The sequence below is a fragment of the Lissotriton vulgaris genome, chromosome 11 (genome assembly GCF_964263255.1).
Source record: "Lissotriton vulgaris chromosome 11, aLisVul1.2, whole genome shotgun sequence".
In the NCBI taxonomy this organism is placed as follows: Eukaryota; Metazoa; Chordata; class Amphibia; order Caudata; family Salamandridae; genus Lissotriton; species Lissotriton vulgaris.
This window is the reverse complement of record NC_141699.1, coordinates 371,422,542-371,440,628: the sequence shown is the minus strand read 5'-3', so window position 1 is coordinate 371,440,628 and position 18,087 is coordinate 371,422,542. Positions and strand designations below refer to the sequence as shown.

The 18,087-nt window shown below is 47.4% G+C and overlaps 1 protein-coding gene across 1 annotated transcript in view; it reads left to right on the top strand.

The window, feature by feature from the left end:
* Positions 1–2,496: 2,496 nt before the first annotated feature.
* The window catches only part of ANKRD23 (ankyrin repeat domain 23), a 131,356-nt gene continuing 115,765 nt past the window's right edge, over positions 2,497–18,087 (top strand). Inside the window, exon 1 of the mRNA XM_086943353.1 lies at positions 2,497–2,577. Within this exon, the coding sequence (XP_086799479.1) occupies positions 2,551–2,577 (27 nt within the window). The 5' untranslated portion in view covers positions 2,497–2,550. The remainder of the gene's footprint in view (positions 2,578–18,087) is intronic.

Sequence of the window (18,087 nt, the reverse complement as noted above, 5' to 3'; positions counted from 1 at the left end):
AACTTTATACATGGTGCTAGAAATGGGACTACATTGCAACATTATTAAGGATTTACTGCACTTGCTGCATAAGTACTGATGATAAAATGGTGAAATACTACTTCCACAGAAAGGGCCGCTTTATGCTGCATAAATGAGTTCACCCTGCTGCGTAAAATGGTGCTCCGTTTGCTGCAAAATTTAAGTTGCCCTGGCTACAGGTAACTTCATTGATTCTAAGCTTGTGCGGTAATCAGAGATTCTTATCTTGCAAAAAGAACATAGGGAGCCCTTCTGTTCAGTGGATGGCTCAGTTGTGACTTCTGGACCTTTTGTTCTAGATTGACGCCATCTTGATGAGCTGTAGATCTTCCCATCCAATTCTTTAAGGAATATCTAGGTTAAAGACACACAACCCAGTAAATTAATGTAACCAAAGACTTGGGTCCGAATCTCGTTTGACCTCTTATTATCCTCAGAGTAATCTCTCATTGAAAAAGACGATTATTCATTTTGTGCCAGGTACCTACTGAAAAGAAAGTCCATTATATTCGTATGGTTTCAGAACGAAGCATAATTCTTTAATGATTATAGTAACAGGGAAAACATAAGTTTCAGCCTCATGCATAACATGAATACAAGCGCACTTAACATGCGGAATATTATTGAGTTTTTCCATAGGATTATCGCCTATGTGGAAAAATGCGACGGAAGGATACCTCTATCCCGGGATCTGCTTTCTCTTCTGAGAGAGAGGGGCAACCTTCAGTCCAGCTCTTGGATACCCTGGGTAAGCGCTTTATTCATGATTAGACCATAGACTTGGGTTCCATGGCCAGGTCTGTTTTGAGAATATACCTGTTTTGTGTCAGTATCTGGAAAGGAATAGAGGGAAGGATGTGGTTTATTCAAGTCAGGTCAACAAAGCTTTATTTCAATATAAAATATCTTAAAAGCAATTATACAATTAAAAACCAAATTTCATAATAAATACAATTAAAATGAACATCAGTAATCATTGTTACGAAAAAAGAATAAAAGTGTATTAAACTGTATCAGCTTTGTTAAAGACTAGAAAATTAATAATCGTGCATATTCACTGTAGGGCTTTTTATCTTATGAGCCAGGCCCAACTTAAGAATTTTGCCAGCCCACAGACTAGAGTTGTATTGACATCCGTTTGGAGGATTCTGAGGGCAATAGAGTGGTTCCTGATTTGAAGCAGTCGACACACAGGTTTTAACCATTTTGTTCAAGGTTTAGAATAGGCTGGACATGCAAAAAAGAGATGTGGGATATTTTCAGCTACACCTACACAGTGAGGGCAATCAACAGGAGTTTGGTGGGGAGGGCTCCATTTACTCGTGCGTTCACGGACAGGAAGGGTACCAAATCTGAATTGGATAAAGAGGGCCCTATCTCTCGGTTTCTGAATGAAGTCGAGGTAGAGCTCAAGGTGAGGCACCAACTTGTGTTGGCGAAACTCGTCGGTCAGTCTACCTAAATTAGGACCTCTATGTTCCTGCTCGTCGATCCATGCCCAAAATGCTCTTAGTTTCTCTTTTGGACAGCGGGATCCCTGACTCCCATACAGTTTTAAGGCCAGTGGCTGTAAGGAGCTTTTTTTACGTTTACCAGCCAACCAATCTTATGAGATCCTTGTAAGTTCATGGCTTCTCTAAGGTCATCCACATATCTAGATAACTCAGGGGTGCGCCATAATCGAGCCAAATATAGGAGAGGACGCAAGATAATCAAATCCCTGATTGAGCGACGACCCAGGTCACTCAAAAGCGGCTTAGTGGCGGTCCCCCTAGGTAACGAAGCAAGTTCTCTAAAGAACTTGTTTTCTGCCGTGACAAGCCCATCAAAGCCCCAGAGCTCGGCCCCATATAGTGCACACCCCACAGCCTTTGCAGCATAAATCTCCAGGGCTGGGGCAATTCACCTGTCTACTTCCTATTCAACAATCACATTCCTGTACTCTCACCAAAATTAACTTTTGAAGTATTGCTTTGTTAGATCTATCATGACAAAGTTAGCTTTACACTGACATCGATTTAAGAAATGCTGGTTCGAATTCAATGTCTAGATGAATGCAATACTGCATTTAAAACAACATTTGGTATTTGGTGTTTGGGGAGACCCTATATATAGACAATCTAATTCACCTGAACGACCAAGTATTTTTCACGTTTCTTACACGCTGATTCACCTCACAAGTCCAGTTAATTACAGAGTATGACATGTTCACATATGGCTGAGAGAAGTTAAAAGGCTGAGACTGTGAACCGAGTCCACGCATGCTTGTATTTTTGGAGGGAGCCCCGACACCGCGAGACCGGGCGCAAATCCCCGCACGAGCCCTGGAAATCGTCCGCAGGCCTGGGGTCACGTGACTGTGTGTCTCACCGTGTGCCTGAGCGCGGCTGAGCCCGCTAGGGGGCGGCTGGCGCTCTTGGACACCAGCCAGGGTCCAAGTAATAAAAGAGGAGGCAGCGAGGCTCGCCTGCAGTCAGTGTCCACCCTGCGTACCTGAGGGAGCCGGGGGCTGTGAGGGACTCGGGGGCAATGGAGATCCTCAGCATCCAGCAGCTGGTGAGTTCACTCGCAGACTGGGGGCTGCTCTCACCACCCCGTCTTCCTTTCTCTTGGTATCTTCTGCTGCTTGTTTCTAAATTCCCTGTCTCTATTTCGCGGGTCATGCACCTCTCCCTGGCTCCGACTTTCACCTTCTGTCTGCACTCTCGCTTATACTTTAACCCCTATTTTTCTCACTCAGCCAATTTCTCGCCACCCTTGATCTCTCATCCTCTCGACATCTTGTTTGGATTTCATAATAAGATTCGCAGTGAGGAGGAGGTAATGGGAACCGAGATCCACTATTTTAATATTCAGTGGTATATTCATTACACCACCTTTTACTGCTCTTTTCACAGTCACAGGTCATGTTGTTTTTCGATTAACGCATAACTCCCTTTATATTGCAATACTCTTGGGAGAGCAGTGACCAGTTCGGGAGGCCACAGCTGGGGAGGCGTTTCCTCTTTTTGGGCTACTTCTGGAGTTGTGCGTCCAATTTTACGTCCACATCTAAACCATTGCTCCCAAGACCATGGCTGGAGTGCTCTCCCGAGATTGGAACCTGCTTTTGGAGTATTTTTTCAGTTCCGGGGGTGACATCAGGGCGATGATTGGGTATATTTAAGCAGCCCACTTTTTATATACTCCTTAGAAGGTCAAATCTAAAATATAGGGTACAGATGTGGGTGATTTCTTCTCTGATGGTCGCATCTGCAGTAAGGTGCACACATATGAAGGCCAACTATACAGTTCTGTGTCTGCTCTAGCATGTATGATCCTATTGGCGCTTGCAAGGCGATTTTGATGCTTCATTGGTGTCCAGTTTTGGTGCAATAAAGCATTTCAGTGCAAAAGTAGATTCACAATTCTGTCTGCATCACGTTTATTGAATGAGGGCCTGCGTTTGGAATGCGGGCGCCAATTCTGAAACTTTATCTGGAGCGCAGTGTTCAGCTCTGGACATCACATCTAGAGTGCTGTGTGCTTTTCTGAGGGTCACATTCGGAGCACTGTGCTGGATGTCGTATGAGGTGTTGTGCTTACTCTTGAAAGTTCAGCTGGGCATTTGAATGAATGAATGAATTAATTTGCATTTCTAAAGCGCATGGCTACCAGGAGGCCTCCCAGCGCTAGGAGCAGAGCCCTCACAGTACTACAGCTAGGCACCAAGGAAACAGAAAGGTTTTCAGGAGTTTGCGAAAAGATAAATAGTTGTCCTCAAGACGGATATGATTAAGTAGCTGGTTCCAGCATTTCGCCGCGTTGTATAAAACAGGCGTCCGCCACTCCGAGATCTGTTTATCCTGGGAACAGTTCTGGAGGCAAGAGTGTCCTTTATGGAGCCCACATTTGGAATATAGGGACAATTCAGATGGTTACATTTAACAAATTGTGTACAGATCCGGCATGTTTTCCAGCTCTGATGGATCCACCTTGAGTGCTGTGTCCAGCTGTAAAAGCTTCATCTGAATGGTGATCAGTTTTGGAGGCCACATTTGGGAGGTGTGTCAGCTTTGGAGACCTTGTCTATAGTTTTATGTTCAGTTCTGGAGGCTGCATTTTGAGTGGTGCGGCCAGTGTTGGCGAAAGATTCCTGAGTATTGTGCCCAGTTCTGGAGACCTCGTTTGGCATGTTGCACCCGGTTCTGAATGCCTCATCTGGGGTATTGTGGCCAGTGCTGGAGGCCTCGTTTGGCATGTTGTACCCAGTTATGAATGCCTCACCTGGGTATTGTGCCCATTTTGGACGCCTTATTTGGCATGTTCCTCTCAGTTCTGGAGGCCTCATCAGGGGTATTGTGCACAGTTCTGGGGGCCTAGTTTGGCATGTTGCACCCGCTTCTGAATCCCTCACCTCGGGTATGGTGCCCACTTCTGGGGGCCTAGTTTGGCATATTGCACCCGCTTCTGAATCCCTCACCTCGGGTATGGTTCCCAGTTGTGAAGGCCTCGTTTGGCATGTTGCACCCCATTCTGAATGCCTCACCTGGGGTATTGTGCCCTGTTCTGGAGACCTCGTTTGGCATGTTGCACCCGGTTCTGAACTTCTCACCTGGGGTATTGGGCACAGTTCTGGAGGCCTTTTGTGACATGTTGCACCCTGTTCTGAATGCCTCACCGGGGGTATTGTGCCCAGTTCTGGAGACCTCGTTTGGCATGTTGCACCCGCTTCTAAATGCCTCACCTGGGGTATGGTGCCCAGTTCTGGAGGCCTCGATTGGCATGTTGCATCCGGTTCTGAATACTTACCCTGTGGTATTGTGCCTAGTTCCGGAGGCCTTGTTGGCATGTTGCACCTGGTTCTGAATGCCTCACCAGGGGTATGGTGCCCAGTTCAGGAGACCTCGTTTGGCATGTTGCACCCGCTTCTTAATGCCTCACCTGGGGTATGGTGCCCTGTTCTGGAGGCCTCGTTTGGCATGTTGCATCCGGTTCTGAATGCTTTCACTGTGGTATTGTGCCCAGTTCTGGAGGCCGTGTTGGCATGTTGCACCTGGTTCTGAATGCCTCACCTGGGGTATTATGCCCGGTTTTGGAGGTCTAATTTGTCATGTTACACCGGGTTCTGAATGCCTCACCGGGGTATTGTGCCCAGTTCTGGAGGCTTCGTCGTTCAAGTTGTACCCGGTTCTGGCCTCGCCTGGGTATTATGCCCAGCTCTGGAGGCCTCATTTGGAAATTTGCACCCTGTTCTGAAAGCCTTACCTGTGGTATTGTGCCTAGTTCTGGAGGCCTATTTTGGCATGTTGCTCCCAGTTCAGGTGCCCTCACCTGGACTCTTGGGTCCAGTTCTGGAGGCCTCTCACCTGGACTCTTCGGTCCAGTTCTGTAGGCCTCATTTGGCACGTTGTTCCCAGGTATTGTGCCCAGTTCTGGAGGCCTTGTTGGCATGTTGCACCCGGTTCTGAATGCCCCACCTGTGGTATTGTGACCAGTTTTGGATGCCTCGTTTGACATGTTACACCCAGTTCTGGATGCCTCACCTGGGGTATGGTGCCCAGTTCTGGAGGCTTCGTTTGTCAAGCTGCACCCGGTTCTGGATGCCCACCTGGGTATTGTGCCCAGGTCTGGAGGCCTCATTTGGCATTTTGCACCTGAATCTGAATGCCTCACCTGGGTATTGGGCCCAGTTCTGGAGGCCTCTTTGGTATGTTGATCTCAGTTCTGGAGGCCTCACCAGGGGTATTGTGCACAGTTCTTGAGGCCTCGTTTGGCATGTTGCACCCAATTCTGAATGCCTAACCTGGGCTATTGTGCCCAGTTCTGGATGCCTCGTTTGGCATATTGCACCCAATTCTGAACAACTCCCCTGGTTATTGTGCCCAGTTCTAGAGGCCTCGTTTGACATGTTGCACCCAGTTCTGAATGCCTCACCTGGGGTATTGTGCCCAGTTCTAAAGGCCTCGTTTGGAAAGTTTCACCCTGTTCTGAATGCCTCACCAGGATTTTTGTGCCCAGTTCAGGAGGCCTCATTTGGCATTTTGCACCCAGTTCTGGAGACCTCACCTGGAGTCTTGGGTTCAGTACTGGAGGCCTCATATGGACTCTTGGGTCCAGTTCTGGAGGCCTCATTTGGCACGTTGCTCCCAGTTCTGGGGACACCTGGAGCCTTGGATCCAGTTCTGGAGGTCTCACCTGGACTCTTTGGTCCAGTTCAGGAGGCCTCATTTGGCAAGGTGCTTCCAGATCTGGGAGCCTCACCTCGACTCTTTGGTCCAGTTCTAGAGGCTTCATTTGGTACGTGGCTCCCAGTTCTGGGGGCCACACCTGGACTTTTGGGTCCAGTTCTGGAAGCCTCACCTTGACTCTTGGGTCCAGTTCTAGAGGCCTCATTTGGTACGTGGCTCCCAGTTCTGGGGGCCTCATCTGGACACTTGGGTCCAGTTCTGGAGGCCTCACCTGGACTCTTCGGTCCAGTTCTGTAGGCCTCATTTGGCACGTTGTTCCCAGGTATTGTGCCCAGTTCTGGAGGCCTTGTTGGCATGTTGCACCCGGTTCTGAATGCCCCACCTGTTGTATTGTGACCAGTTTTGGATTCCTCGTTTCGCAAGTTACACCCAGTTCTGGATGCCTCACCTGGGGTATGGTGCTCAGTTCTGGAGGCTTCGTTTGTCAAGCTGCACCCGGTTCTGGATGCCCACCTGGGTATTGTGCCAAGGTCTGGAGGTCTCATTTGGCATTTTGCACCTGAATCTGAATGCCTCACCTGGGTATTGGGCCCAGTTCTGGAGGCCTCGTTTGGTATGTTGATCTCAGTTCTGGAGGTCTCACCAGGGGTATTGTGCACAGTTCGTGAGGCCTCGTTTGGCATGTTGCACCCAATTCTGAATGCCTAACCTGGGCTATTGTGCCCAGTTCTGGATGCCTCGTTTGGCATGTTGCACCCAATTCTGAACATCTCCCCTGGTTATTGTGCCCAGTTCTGGAGGCCTCGTTTGACATGTTTCACCCAGTTCTGAATGCCTCACCTGGGGTATTGTGCCCAGTTCTAAAGGCCTCGTTTGGAAAGTTTCACCCTGTTCTGAATGCCTCACCAGGATTTTTGTGCCCAGTTCAGGAGGTCTCATTTGGCATTTCGCACCCAGTTCTAGAGACCTCACCTGGAGTCTTGGGTTCAGTACTGGAGGCCTCATATGGGCTCTTGGGTCCAGTTCTGGAGGCCTCATTTGGCACGTTGCTCCCAGTTCTGGGGACACCTGGAGCCATGGGTCCAGTTCTGGAGGTCTCACCTGGACTCTTTGGTTTAGTTCTAGAGACCTCATTTGGCAAGTTGCTTCCAGATCTGGGAGCCTCACCTCGACTCTTTGGTCCAGTTCTAGAGGCTTCATTTGGTACGTGGCTCCCAGTTCTGGGGGCCACACCTGGACCCTTGGGTCCAGTTCTGGGAGCCTCACCTCGACTCTTGGGTCCAGTTCTAGAGGCCTCATTTGGTATGTGGCTCCCAGTTCTGGGGGCCTCACCTGGACTCTTGGGTCCAGTTCTGCAGGCCTCACCTGGACTCTTGGGCCCAGTTCGTAGGCCTCACCTGGACTCTTTGGTCCAGTTCTAGAGGCCTCATTTGGCAGGTTGCTTCCAGTTCTGGTAGCCTCACCTCGACTCTTGGGTCCAGTTCTAGAGGCTTCATTTGGTACGTGGCTCCCGTTCTGGGGGCCACACCTGGACTCTTGGGTCCAGTTCTGGGAGCCTCACCTCGACTCTTGGGTCCAGTTCTAGAGGCCTCATTTGGTATGTGGCTCCCAGTTCTGGGGGCCTCACCTGGACTCTTGGGTCTTGTTCTAGAGGCCTCATTTGACACGTTGCTCCCAGTTCTGGGGGCCTCACCTAGACTGGATCCAGTTCTAGAGGCCTAATTTGGCATGCTGCTCCCAGTTCCGGGGGGCCACACCTGGACTCCTGGGTCCAGTTCTGGGAGCCTCACCTCGACTCTTGGGTCCAGTTCTACAGGCCTCATTTGGTATGTGGCTCCCAGTTCTGGGGGCCTTACCTGGACTCTTGGGTCCAGTTCTGGGGGCCTCACCTAGACTCTTGGGTCCTGTTCTGGGGGCCTCACCTGGACTCTTGGGCCCAGTTCTGTAGGCCTCACCTGGACTCTTTGGTCCAGTTCTAGGTGCCTCATTTGGCACGTTGCTTCCAGTTCTGGTAGCCTCACCTCGACTCTTGGGTCCAGTTCTAGAGGCTTCATTTGGTACGTGGCTCCAGTTCTGGGGGCCACACCTGGACTCTTGGGTCCAGTTCTGGGAGCCTCACCTGGACTCTTGGGTCCAGTTCTAGAGGCCTCATTTGGTACGTGGCTCCCAGTTCTGGGGGCCTCACCTGGACTCATGGGTCCAGTTCTGGGGGCCTCACCTGGACTCTTGGGTCCAGTTCTGGGGGCCTCACCTGGACTCTTGGGTCCAGGTTTGGATGCCTCATTTGACTTATTGCTTCCAGTTCTGGGATTATCACCTTGAGTCTTGGGTCCAGTTCCGAATGCATCATCCGGCACGTTGCTTCTGGTTCTGGGGGCCTCACCTGGACTCTTGGGTCCAGTTCTGGATGCCTCATTTGACACATTGCTCCCAGTTCTGGGGGTCTCACCTGGAGCCTTGGGTCCATTTCCAGAGGCCTCATTAGGCACGTTTCTTCTAGTTCTGGGGGCCTCGCCTGAAGTCTTGGGTCCAGTTCTGGAGGCCTCATTAGGCACGTTTCTTCTAGTTCTGGGGGCCTCGCCTGAAGTCTTGGGTCCAGTTCCTGAGGCCTCATTTGGCACGTTTCTTCTAGTTCTGGGGGCCTCGCCTGAAGTCTTGGGTCCAGTTCTGGAGGCCTCATTAGGCACGTTTCTTCTAGTTCTGGGGGCCTCACCTAGAGTCTTGGGTCCAGTTCTAGAGGCCTCATTTGACACGTTGCTCCCAGTTCTGGGGGTCTCACCTAGACTCTTGGATCCAGTTCTAGAGGCCTAATTTGGCCTGCTGCTCCCAGTTCTGGGGGCCTTACCTGGACTCTTGGGTCTAGTTCTGGTTGCCTCACCTGGACTCTTGGGTCCAGTTCTAGAGGCCTCATTTGGCGCTTTGTTCCCAGTTCTGGAGGCTCACCTGGACTATTGAGTCCGGTTCTGGAGGCTCACCTGGACTCTTGGGTCCAGATCTGGATACCTCATTCGCACGTTGCTCCCAGTTTTGGGGGCCTCACCTGGACTCTTGGGTCCAGTTCTGGAGGCCTCATTAGGCACATTGCTCCCAGTTCTGGGGGTCTCACCTGGAGTCTTGGGTCCAGTTCCCGAGGCCTCATTAGGCTCGTTTTTTCCAGTTCTGGGGGCCTCGCCTGAAGACTTGGGTCCAGTTCTGGAGGCCTCATTTGGCAAGTTGCTTCTAGTTCTGGTTGCCTCACCTGGACTCTTCGGTCCAGTTCTAGAGGCCTCATTTGGCACGTTGCTTCAAGTTCTGGAGGCTCACCTGGACTCTTGGGTCCAGTTCTGGATACCTCATTCGCACGTTGCTCCCAGTTCTGGATGCTCACCTGGACTCTTGGGTCCAGTTCTGGATACCTCATTCGCACGTTGTTCCCAGTTCTGGAGGCTCACCTGGACTCTTGGGTCCAGTTCTGGATACCTCATTCGCACGTTGTTCCCAGTTCTGGAGGCTCACCTGGACTCTTGGGTCCAGTTCTGGATACCTCATTCGCACGTTGTTCCCAGTTCTGGGTGCCTCACCTGGACTCTTAGGCCCAGTTCTGGAGCTTCACCTGGACTCTTGGGTCCAGTTCTGGATACCTCATTGGCACGTTGCTCCCAGTTCTGGAGACTCACCTGGACTCTTGGGTCCAGATCTGGATACATTATTCGCACGTTGCTCCCAGTTCTGGGGGCTTCACCTGGACTTCTGGGCCCAGTTCTGGAGGCTCACCTGGACTCTTGGGTCCAGTTCTGGATACCTCATTGGCACGTTGCTCCCAGTTCTGGGGGTCTCACCTTGAGTCTTGGTTCCAGTTCCGGAGGCATTATTCGGCACGTTGCTTCTAGTTCTGGGGGCCTCACCTGGAGTTTTGGGTTAAGTTCCTGAGGTTTCATCTTAAGTGCTGTGTCCGGTTTCGAAGACCTCTTCTTGATTGGCATGTCCAGCTCCAAGAGGTACATTTGGGATATTGTTTACATTTCTGGGACCAGCACCGAGAGCATTGTCTCCTGTTGGGGAAGGGTTGTAGGCAGTGTTCTACCCAATTCTGACGGACTAATTTAGATCATTGCGCCCAGTTCTGGATACAGAATGTAGATTATTGTCACCAATTTTTGAAGCTTCATTTTGAGTTTCGTGCGCTTGTCTGGAGGCCTATTTTTAGCCTTTGTGACTGAAGACCTATGGTAGGAAACGGGTAAGTAACTCTGTGTTATTAAGACAGCAGCAGTAAACAAGGAGCTCCCTGGCCTGCTCCAGGACAAGGACCCAAAGCCTCCCTGGAATCCCATAACCTCTAAAAACCCTGAGCTGATGCAACCCCTTGAGCCAACTTTCCATTAGCTCATGGTGGCTGTAGAGTGATAAACCCTCTCCCCCTCCTTCACCCCAGATATAATCCTGGAGGCTTCCTTTGGATTGAAAACAGTTTGAGGCCTTGTTGGGAGCCTCGTTTGTTTTGTATTTTGACCTGAAGGCCTCCTCCTGAGGGGTTTGTTTGTTCAGCTCTGGAGGCTTCCTCTGGAGTATTGGCCCCCTCCGGAGTATTGGGCCCCCACCTGGACGCGGTACCTGGTGGATTATGTCAAATCCTGGACACCTCATGTGGATGGCTGTGCCCGTTTCTGGAGACCATATCTCCACAAATATAAAAGCTTGAGACCTGTGACAAAAACAATACCTGATTCGAAACCCACATGCTCCCCCACGGAGGGAGGCATGAACCTAGAACCCGTCTGGACTGGAGTGGTGAGAAGAATAGAGGATGCCACACTCCGAAGGGGAATCCGCACAGTGATGGAGACTGGAGCTTTCAATGGGCGGGGAGTCCTTCAACTAGACACTATGAGAGTGGAGGGACACTGAAGAGTGACTTTAAAATTACCTTAATCACAGGAGGGCAATGAAGGCTTAGAAAAATAGTCATGGGATGGGGAAAGGGAAACTCAGTAAATTAACTGCGAAAGGCAAAGTGGATATAGCACAGAGTAAGCGAGATCAAAATGGATGCTATGTGGCTGGAACACACGGATTTGTATATAGTGTGGGCAGGTTGTACATCTTGGCAGGCGTCTCTAGTCATATGCTGTTTGTTTGTTACACACACTCAGACAGTATGCTGGGCTTGAGTCAGGGTACCACACGGGTGGACGGCGCCCCCCCACTTATTTTACCGGGAGCTCCATAACTGGAGCAAATGGAGCCACACGTTCACTCTTTGGCCTCCCTGGGGCGAGATCGGAGCTCATTCAGAACGCTGCTCACGCCCTGGCTTCTCTGATGCAATCACATCTAAGGAGTGAGCGAGGGGAGGCAATGAGTCTGATGGTACAAGCCATCTTTCGTGACGTCACTCCTGTCGTGGCGTCATCGCCCCCCACTTCTTTTTTTAGGACTTGTGCCCTGGTTCTAGGCATGTAATCTCCAGGAAGTACACAGAGGTTCTTATGTACACCTTTTTCACACAAAGGAGCACAGCAAACACATTTGTTGCTCTTTGTCGCACAAGATGACAAGAGAGAGCACGGACATATATACTAGGACTGGCCTGCTGCTGACGTCATCCCTGTGCTCGCGCACCAGTAATGCAGCCATGAACCAATCACAGCCTCGCACCATGGCTCAGGGGTGCTTGTGCTGCGTCCGGCATACGGTCTGTACTGTGCCTAAGCCTAGACAAACTCAGAAGGACCTCACACATTCGATGTGTGTTGTGCAACGCAAAGCGACACAAAGCATTGTAAAGCGTTTTCTGCATTTAGTAAAGGAAATTTGTCGATGTAAAACCCGTTTTGCACTGTACAGTAATTATGTGCTAGAAAAATTGTTGACAGTGTACCCTGTAGAGGCCTAGCACCTGTCCCGCTGTCCCTAGTTATTATTTCTCAGATGGGGATACCCCATCACTCATGTGTGCACACTGTAAATACACCCACTGCCACGGTGCAATCCAAAACAAGTTTATAACAGTTTAAAAAAAAACGCAAAGGTGCACCACTTAACAGTAAACAAAGAAATAACTAGTCCATAGCCATAAAGTAATTCTTTTAGAATCTTCTTTTATTCACATTATTCTTGTTTAAAAACACAGCCGACGCGTTTCGTCCAGTAAAGGGCTTCTTCAGGGCATATAAGCAAGAAGCCGGGCACTTCCAACTAGAGTCAGCGTCGGAGTGTCCACGGTGGGTAGATTTGTAGATACAATTCACACAGGCTTGTTTGTTTCAGTAAGAAAGAGTATCTCAAGGAAGGGTACTTCTCTATAAACCGAGTAGGAAGTCCAAGGTATCGTAGCACCTTGTAAGAACATATCAGTGGCCACACTACAGTCTGGTAGGGTGACCAACCGTCAGTAAGTTTCACGGACAGTCCGTAATTTGGACCTCCCGTCCGTTGTCCGTGAGGATCCCTTTTACGGACGCCTTTTGTCCGTAATTTTGGCTATCACAGGGAGCAGCACTGCTCCCTGTGAGAAGCCTTGGCCTCTTGATGCTGGCGCCTCGCACTCCTCCTGGAGCACAAGAGCAGCCCCTCCCGCCCATTGTCATTCTGTATGCCGGCTAATTGCCACATACAGAATATCAATGGGGCAGTTAGTTAAGATAAAACGCTAATGCTGTAACTTTAGCAGCGTTGGAAAACATTTTTTATAAAGAAGACTGAAAAATAAGTAAAAAAGTATGGGTTATCGTTCTTTCACTGTCTCATCATTTTTTAACTGAAGTATTTTCAATATTATATTCAACAAAGCCATGGTTGCTGCTTTTTTTATTTTAAGCAACTAACAACCATTGACAAAGCCAATAGTCCTGGCTTGTTGTTGGTGTACTGATACTTGCTGTATTATATATCTGGATGCAATGACATAAACAACATAATACCAGTTGGGCAGAACACTATGCTTAGCTTAAATTTAGCTAGGTGTTTTAAACCATGCCCTTAATTACATTGATCACCCGCTTTGAAGAGACCCCCCAGTTTTTTTTTTTTTACACCACTTAAAGCCCTGGAAACACCATGTCACAGTCACCTCACATCCTGGCACTGTGCATCATGCATGACTCATGACTTCTACGTTTTCAGACTGCCTATTTGCAGGGGCTTAGTGAACCCTCCCCCACCCCACCTCACCCCTTGCTTTAGGAACTACAGCAAGGTAAAGTTCTTGATGGGCCTCTTCTGTCTGCAACTCTGTAGACAAAGGCTCAGCTCATAATGTGAAAAGATGGGTGAGTAAATAAGCGAAGGAATGTGTGAATGGCTGGATGAATTACTGAAAGGATGAATGGATGAATGAAAGGGTGTATGGATAGATAATAAATGAAAGGATGGATGGATGAGTGAAGGAGTGGAAGTATGGATGAGAGAAAAGGTAAATAGATGGATGTATGGGTGGAAGGGTAGATGGATGGGTAAAAGGGTGGATGGGTGTGTGAAAGGATGGATGGATGAGTGAAAGCTCAGATGATGGGCGAGTTAATGGATGGATGAGGGAAAGGATGGATGGAATGGATAGATAAGTGAAAGGGTGAATGGATAGATGGATGAGTGAAAGGGGGTTGATGGAAGAAAATAATGGATAGATGAGTGAAGAAGTGAAAGGGTGGATGGATGAGAGAATGGATGGATGAGTAAAAGGATGGATGAGTAATAGGATCAATGGATGGAATGAATGAATGGATGAGTAGATGGATGCGTGGGTGGATGGATGGATAAGTGAAAGGGGGATGGAGAGAGAAAGGGAGGATGAATGACTGAAAGGGTGAATGGGTGGAAGGATAAGTGACTGGGTGGATGGATGAGTAAGTGAATGGATGGCTGGATGGATAAATGGCTGGATGGATGAGTGAATAGATGGATGGGTAGAAGAGTGGCTGGATGACTACGGATGGATGGGGTGAAAGGGTGGGTAGATGAATAATGGATGGATGAGTGAAAGGGTGGATGGAGGAATGGATGGATGGAAGGATACATGGTGGATAGGTTTGCAAATGGTTGAATATGTTTGGATATAAATGGGCACATAGATGGAAGCACAGAATGAATGATGAAAGACTGAATGATGGATAAATGAATGATTACACCTTGTAGCACCCATTATCTTAAGTAACATTTCCTATATATTGACTTTCACGTTAATGAGTCATTGTCTCTATATAATGTGTGTGATGTAACGCACTCCGACACCCTGCCCTACATAATTGGGATGAGTAACACTATAAGAGAAATTAAATACACATGAGAAACGGTTTAAGTGAAGATGAGGGGCACCATTGAAGGGTGGTAGCAAGGCAGTACTGGCCAGACCACACCTGATGCCCGATCAGGTGTTTTCCTGGGAGGCTGGAAAGGGGGGGAGCGGTTTTGTTACTGGGGGCTGGCACTGCATATCCAGTAGTTTTCAATCAACACTAAAAGTGTCCTCACTTATATTCAGGTGTGGTTCACCATTGTCTGGTTACTTAAGTACCTGCTGGAGCTAGATGCAAATTTTTAATCGTCTAAGGTAGCAAGCTGTGGCCATACTGACAAACCGTGAAGTGCACGATTGTCTCAACCTAATATAAACTTATGTTGACTTGTACTTAGATGGTTGTCTATTTACTTACTTGTATGCTATTGAGCCACCACCTCTGACGTGTCTGTAAAACTTACCTTTTGTCCTGAACTTTTGTCCTGAATTTTGACCTTTTGTCCTGAATTTTTGTTCTGAATTTTGTCCCTTTGGCCTGAATTTTTACACTCACCGTCCTGAATTTGCACCTATGACAGTTGGTCACCCTACAGTCTGGTGAGCCTAGAGGAACGGGACAATTGCCCGATCAGCCTCAATTCGGCTATCTGATCCAATAGCACTTCCTGTGGAACGAGGACGGTCATTATGCTGTGTGTATGTTAGACATAATCGGGCAGTATATTCTATACATGTAATTCCAGGAGGTAGACACAGAGGTTCCAATGTACACATTTTGACACAACGGAGCACAGCAATCTCCTTTGCCGCTCTTCGTTGCACAAGGTGACAAGAGAGAGCACAGGCAGATCTGCCAAGACTGGCCCGCTGCTGACGTCATCCCTGTGCTCGTGCACCAATAAGGCTGCCATGCACCACTCACAGCCTCGCACTATGGCACAAAGGTGCTTGTGCTGTGCCTGGCATGGGATTTGTAATGTGCTTTGGAGGCATGCACTTTAGTACACATCCCTAAGCCTAGACCAACTCAGAAGGACCCCACGCATTCGATGTGTGTTGTGCAACGCTAAGCGACACACAGCAGTGTAAAGCGTTTTCTGCATTTAGTAAAGGAAATTTGTCGGTGTAAAACACGTTTTGCACTGTAAAGTAATTATGTGCTACTCTGCGTCAGCCCTAACATGTATTTATCTGGGCCAGAGACGTTTATACATGAGTACACACACTTTCCTATTCAGAAAACACTCCAACTTTCAGCTGCATTGACCAATACACAGCAACATTCTCTAATATACATACACACCTGTTTACACAGCAACATTCTCTAATATACATACAGTCACCTGTGTACACAACGACATTCTCTAATATACACATGCTCACCTGTATACACAGCGACATTCTCTAATATACATACAGTCACCAGTATACACAGCGACATTCTCTAATATACATACACACCGGTTTACACAGCGACATTCTCTAATATACACACAGTCACCTGTATACACAGCGACATTCTTTAATATACATAGTCACCTGTGTACACAACGACATTCTCTAATATACATACACACCTGTTTACACAGCGACATTCTCTAATATACATAGTCACCTGTTTACACAGCGACATTCTCTAATATACATACACACCAGTTTACACAGCAACATTCTCTAATATACATACAGTCACCTGTGTACACAACGACATTCTCTAATATACACATGCTCACCTGTATACACAGCGACATTCTCTAATATACATACAGTCACCAGTATACACAGCGACATTCTCTAATATACATACACACCGGTTTACACAGCGACATTCTCTAATATACACACAGTCACCTGTATACACAGCGACATTCTTTAATATACATAGTCACCTGTGTACACAACGACATTCTCTAATATACATACACACCTGTTTACACAGCGACATTCTCTAATATACATAGTCACCTGTTTACACAGCGATATTCTCTAATATACATACACACCTGTTTACACAGCAACATTCTCTAATATACATACAGTCACCTGTGTACACAAGGACATTCTCTAATATACACATGCTCACCTGTATACACAGCGACATTCTCTAATATACATACAGTCACCAGTATACACAGCGACATTCTCTAATATACATACACACCGGTTTACACAGCGACATTCTCTAATATACACACAGTCACCTGTATACACAGCGACATTCTTTAATATACATAGTCACCTGTGTACACAACGACATTCTCTAATATACATACACACCTGTTTACACAGCGACATTCTCTAATATACATACACACCTGTTTACACAGCGACATTCTCTAATATACATAGTCACCTGTTTACACAGCGACATTCTCTAATATACATAGTCACCTGTTTACACAGCGACATTCTCTAATATACATACACACCTGTTTACACAGCGACATTCTCTAATATACATAGTCACCTGTTTACACAGCGACATTCTCTAATATACATAGTCACCTGTGTACACAACAGCATTCTCTAATATACATAGTCACCTGTATACACAGCGACATTCTCTAATATACATACAGTCACCAGTATACACAACGACATTCTCTAATATACATACACACCTGTTTACACAGCGACATTCTCTAATATACATAGTCACCTGTGTACACAACGACATTCTCTAATATACATACACACCTGTTTACACAACGACATTCTCTAATATACATACACACCGGTTTACACAGCGACATTCTTTAATATGCACACACTCACCTATATACACAGCCACATTCTTTAATATACACACAGTCACCTGCATACACAGCGACATTCTTTATTATACACACAGTCACCTGCATACACAGCGACATTCTTTATTATACACACAGTCACCTGCATACACAGCCACATTCTTTAATATACATACAGTCACCTGTATACACAACGAGATTCTCTAATATACACACAGTCACCTGTATACACAGCAACATTCTCTAATATACACAGTCACCTGCATACACAGCGACATTCTCTAATATACACAGTCACCTATATACACAGCCACATTCTTTAATATACACACAGTTACCTGCATACACAGCGACATTCTCTAATATGCACACACTCACCTATATACACAGCCACATTCTTTAATATACACACAGTCACCTGTATACACAGGGACATTCTCTAATATACATAGTCACCTGTGTACACAATGACATTCTCTAATATACATACACACCTGTTTACACAGCGACATTCTCTAATATGCACACAGTCACCTGTATACACAGCGACATTCTCTAATATACACACAGTCACCTGCATACACAGCGACATTCTTTATTATACACACAGTCACCTGCATACACAGCGACATTCTTTATTATACACACAGTCACCTGCATACACAGCCACATTCTTTAATATACACACAGTCACCTGTATACACAGGGACATTCTCTAATATACATAGTCACCTGTGTACACAATGACATTCTCTAATATACATACACACCTGTTTACACAGCGACATTCTCTAATATGCACACAGTCACCTGCATACACAGCGACATTCTTTATTATACACACAGTCACCTGCATACACAGCGACATTCTTTATTATACACACAGTCACCTGTATACACAGGGACATTCTCTAATATACATAGTCAC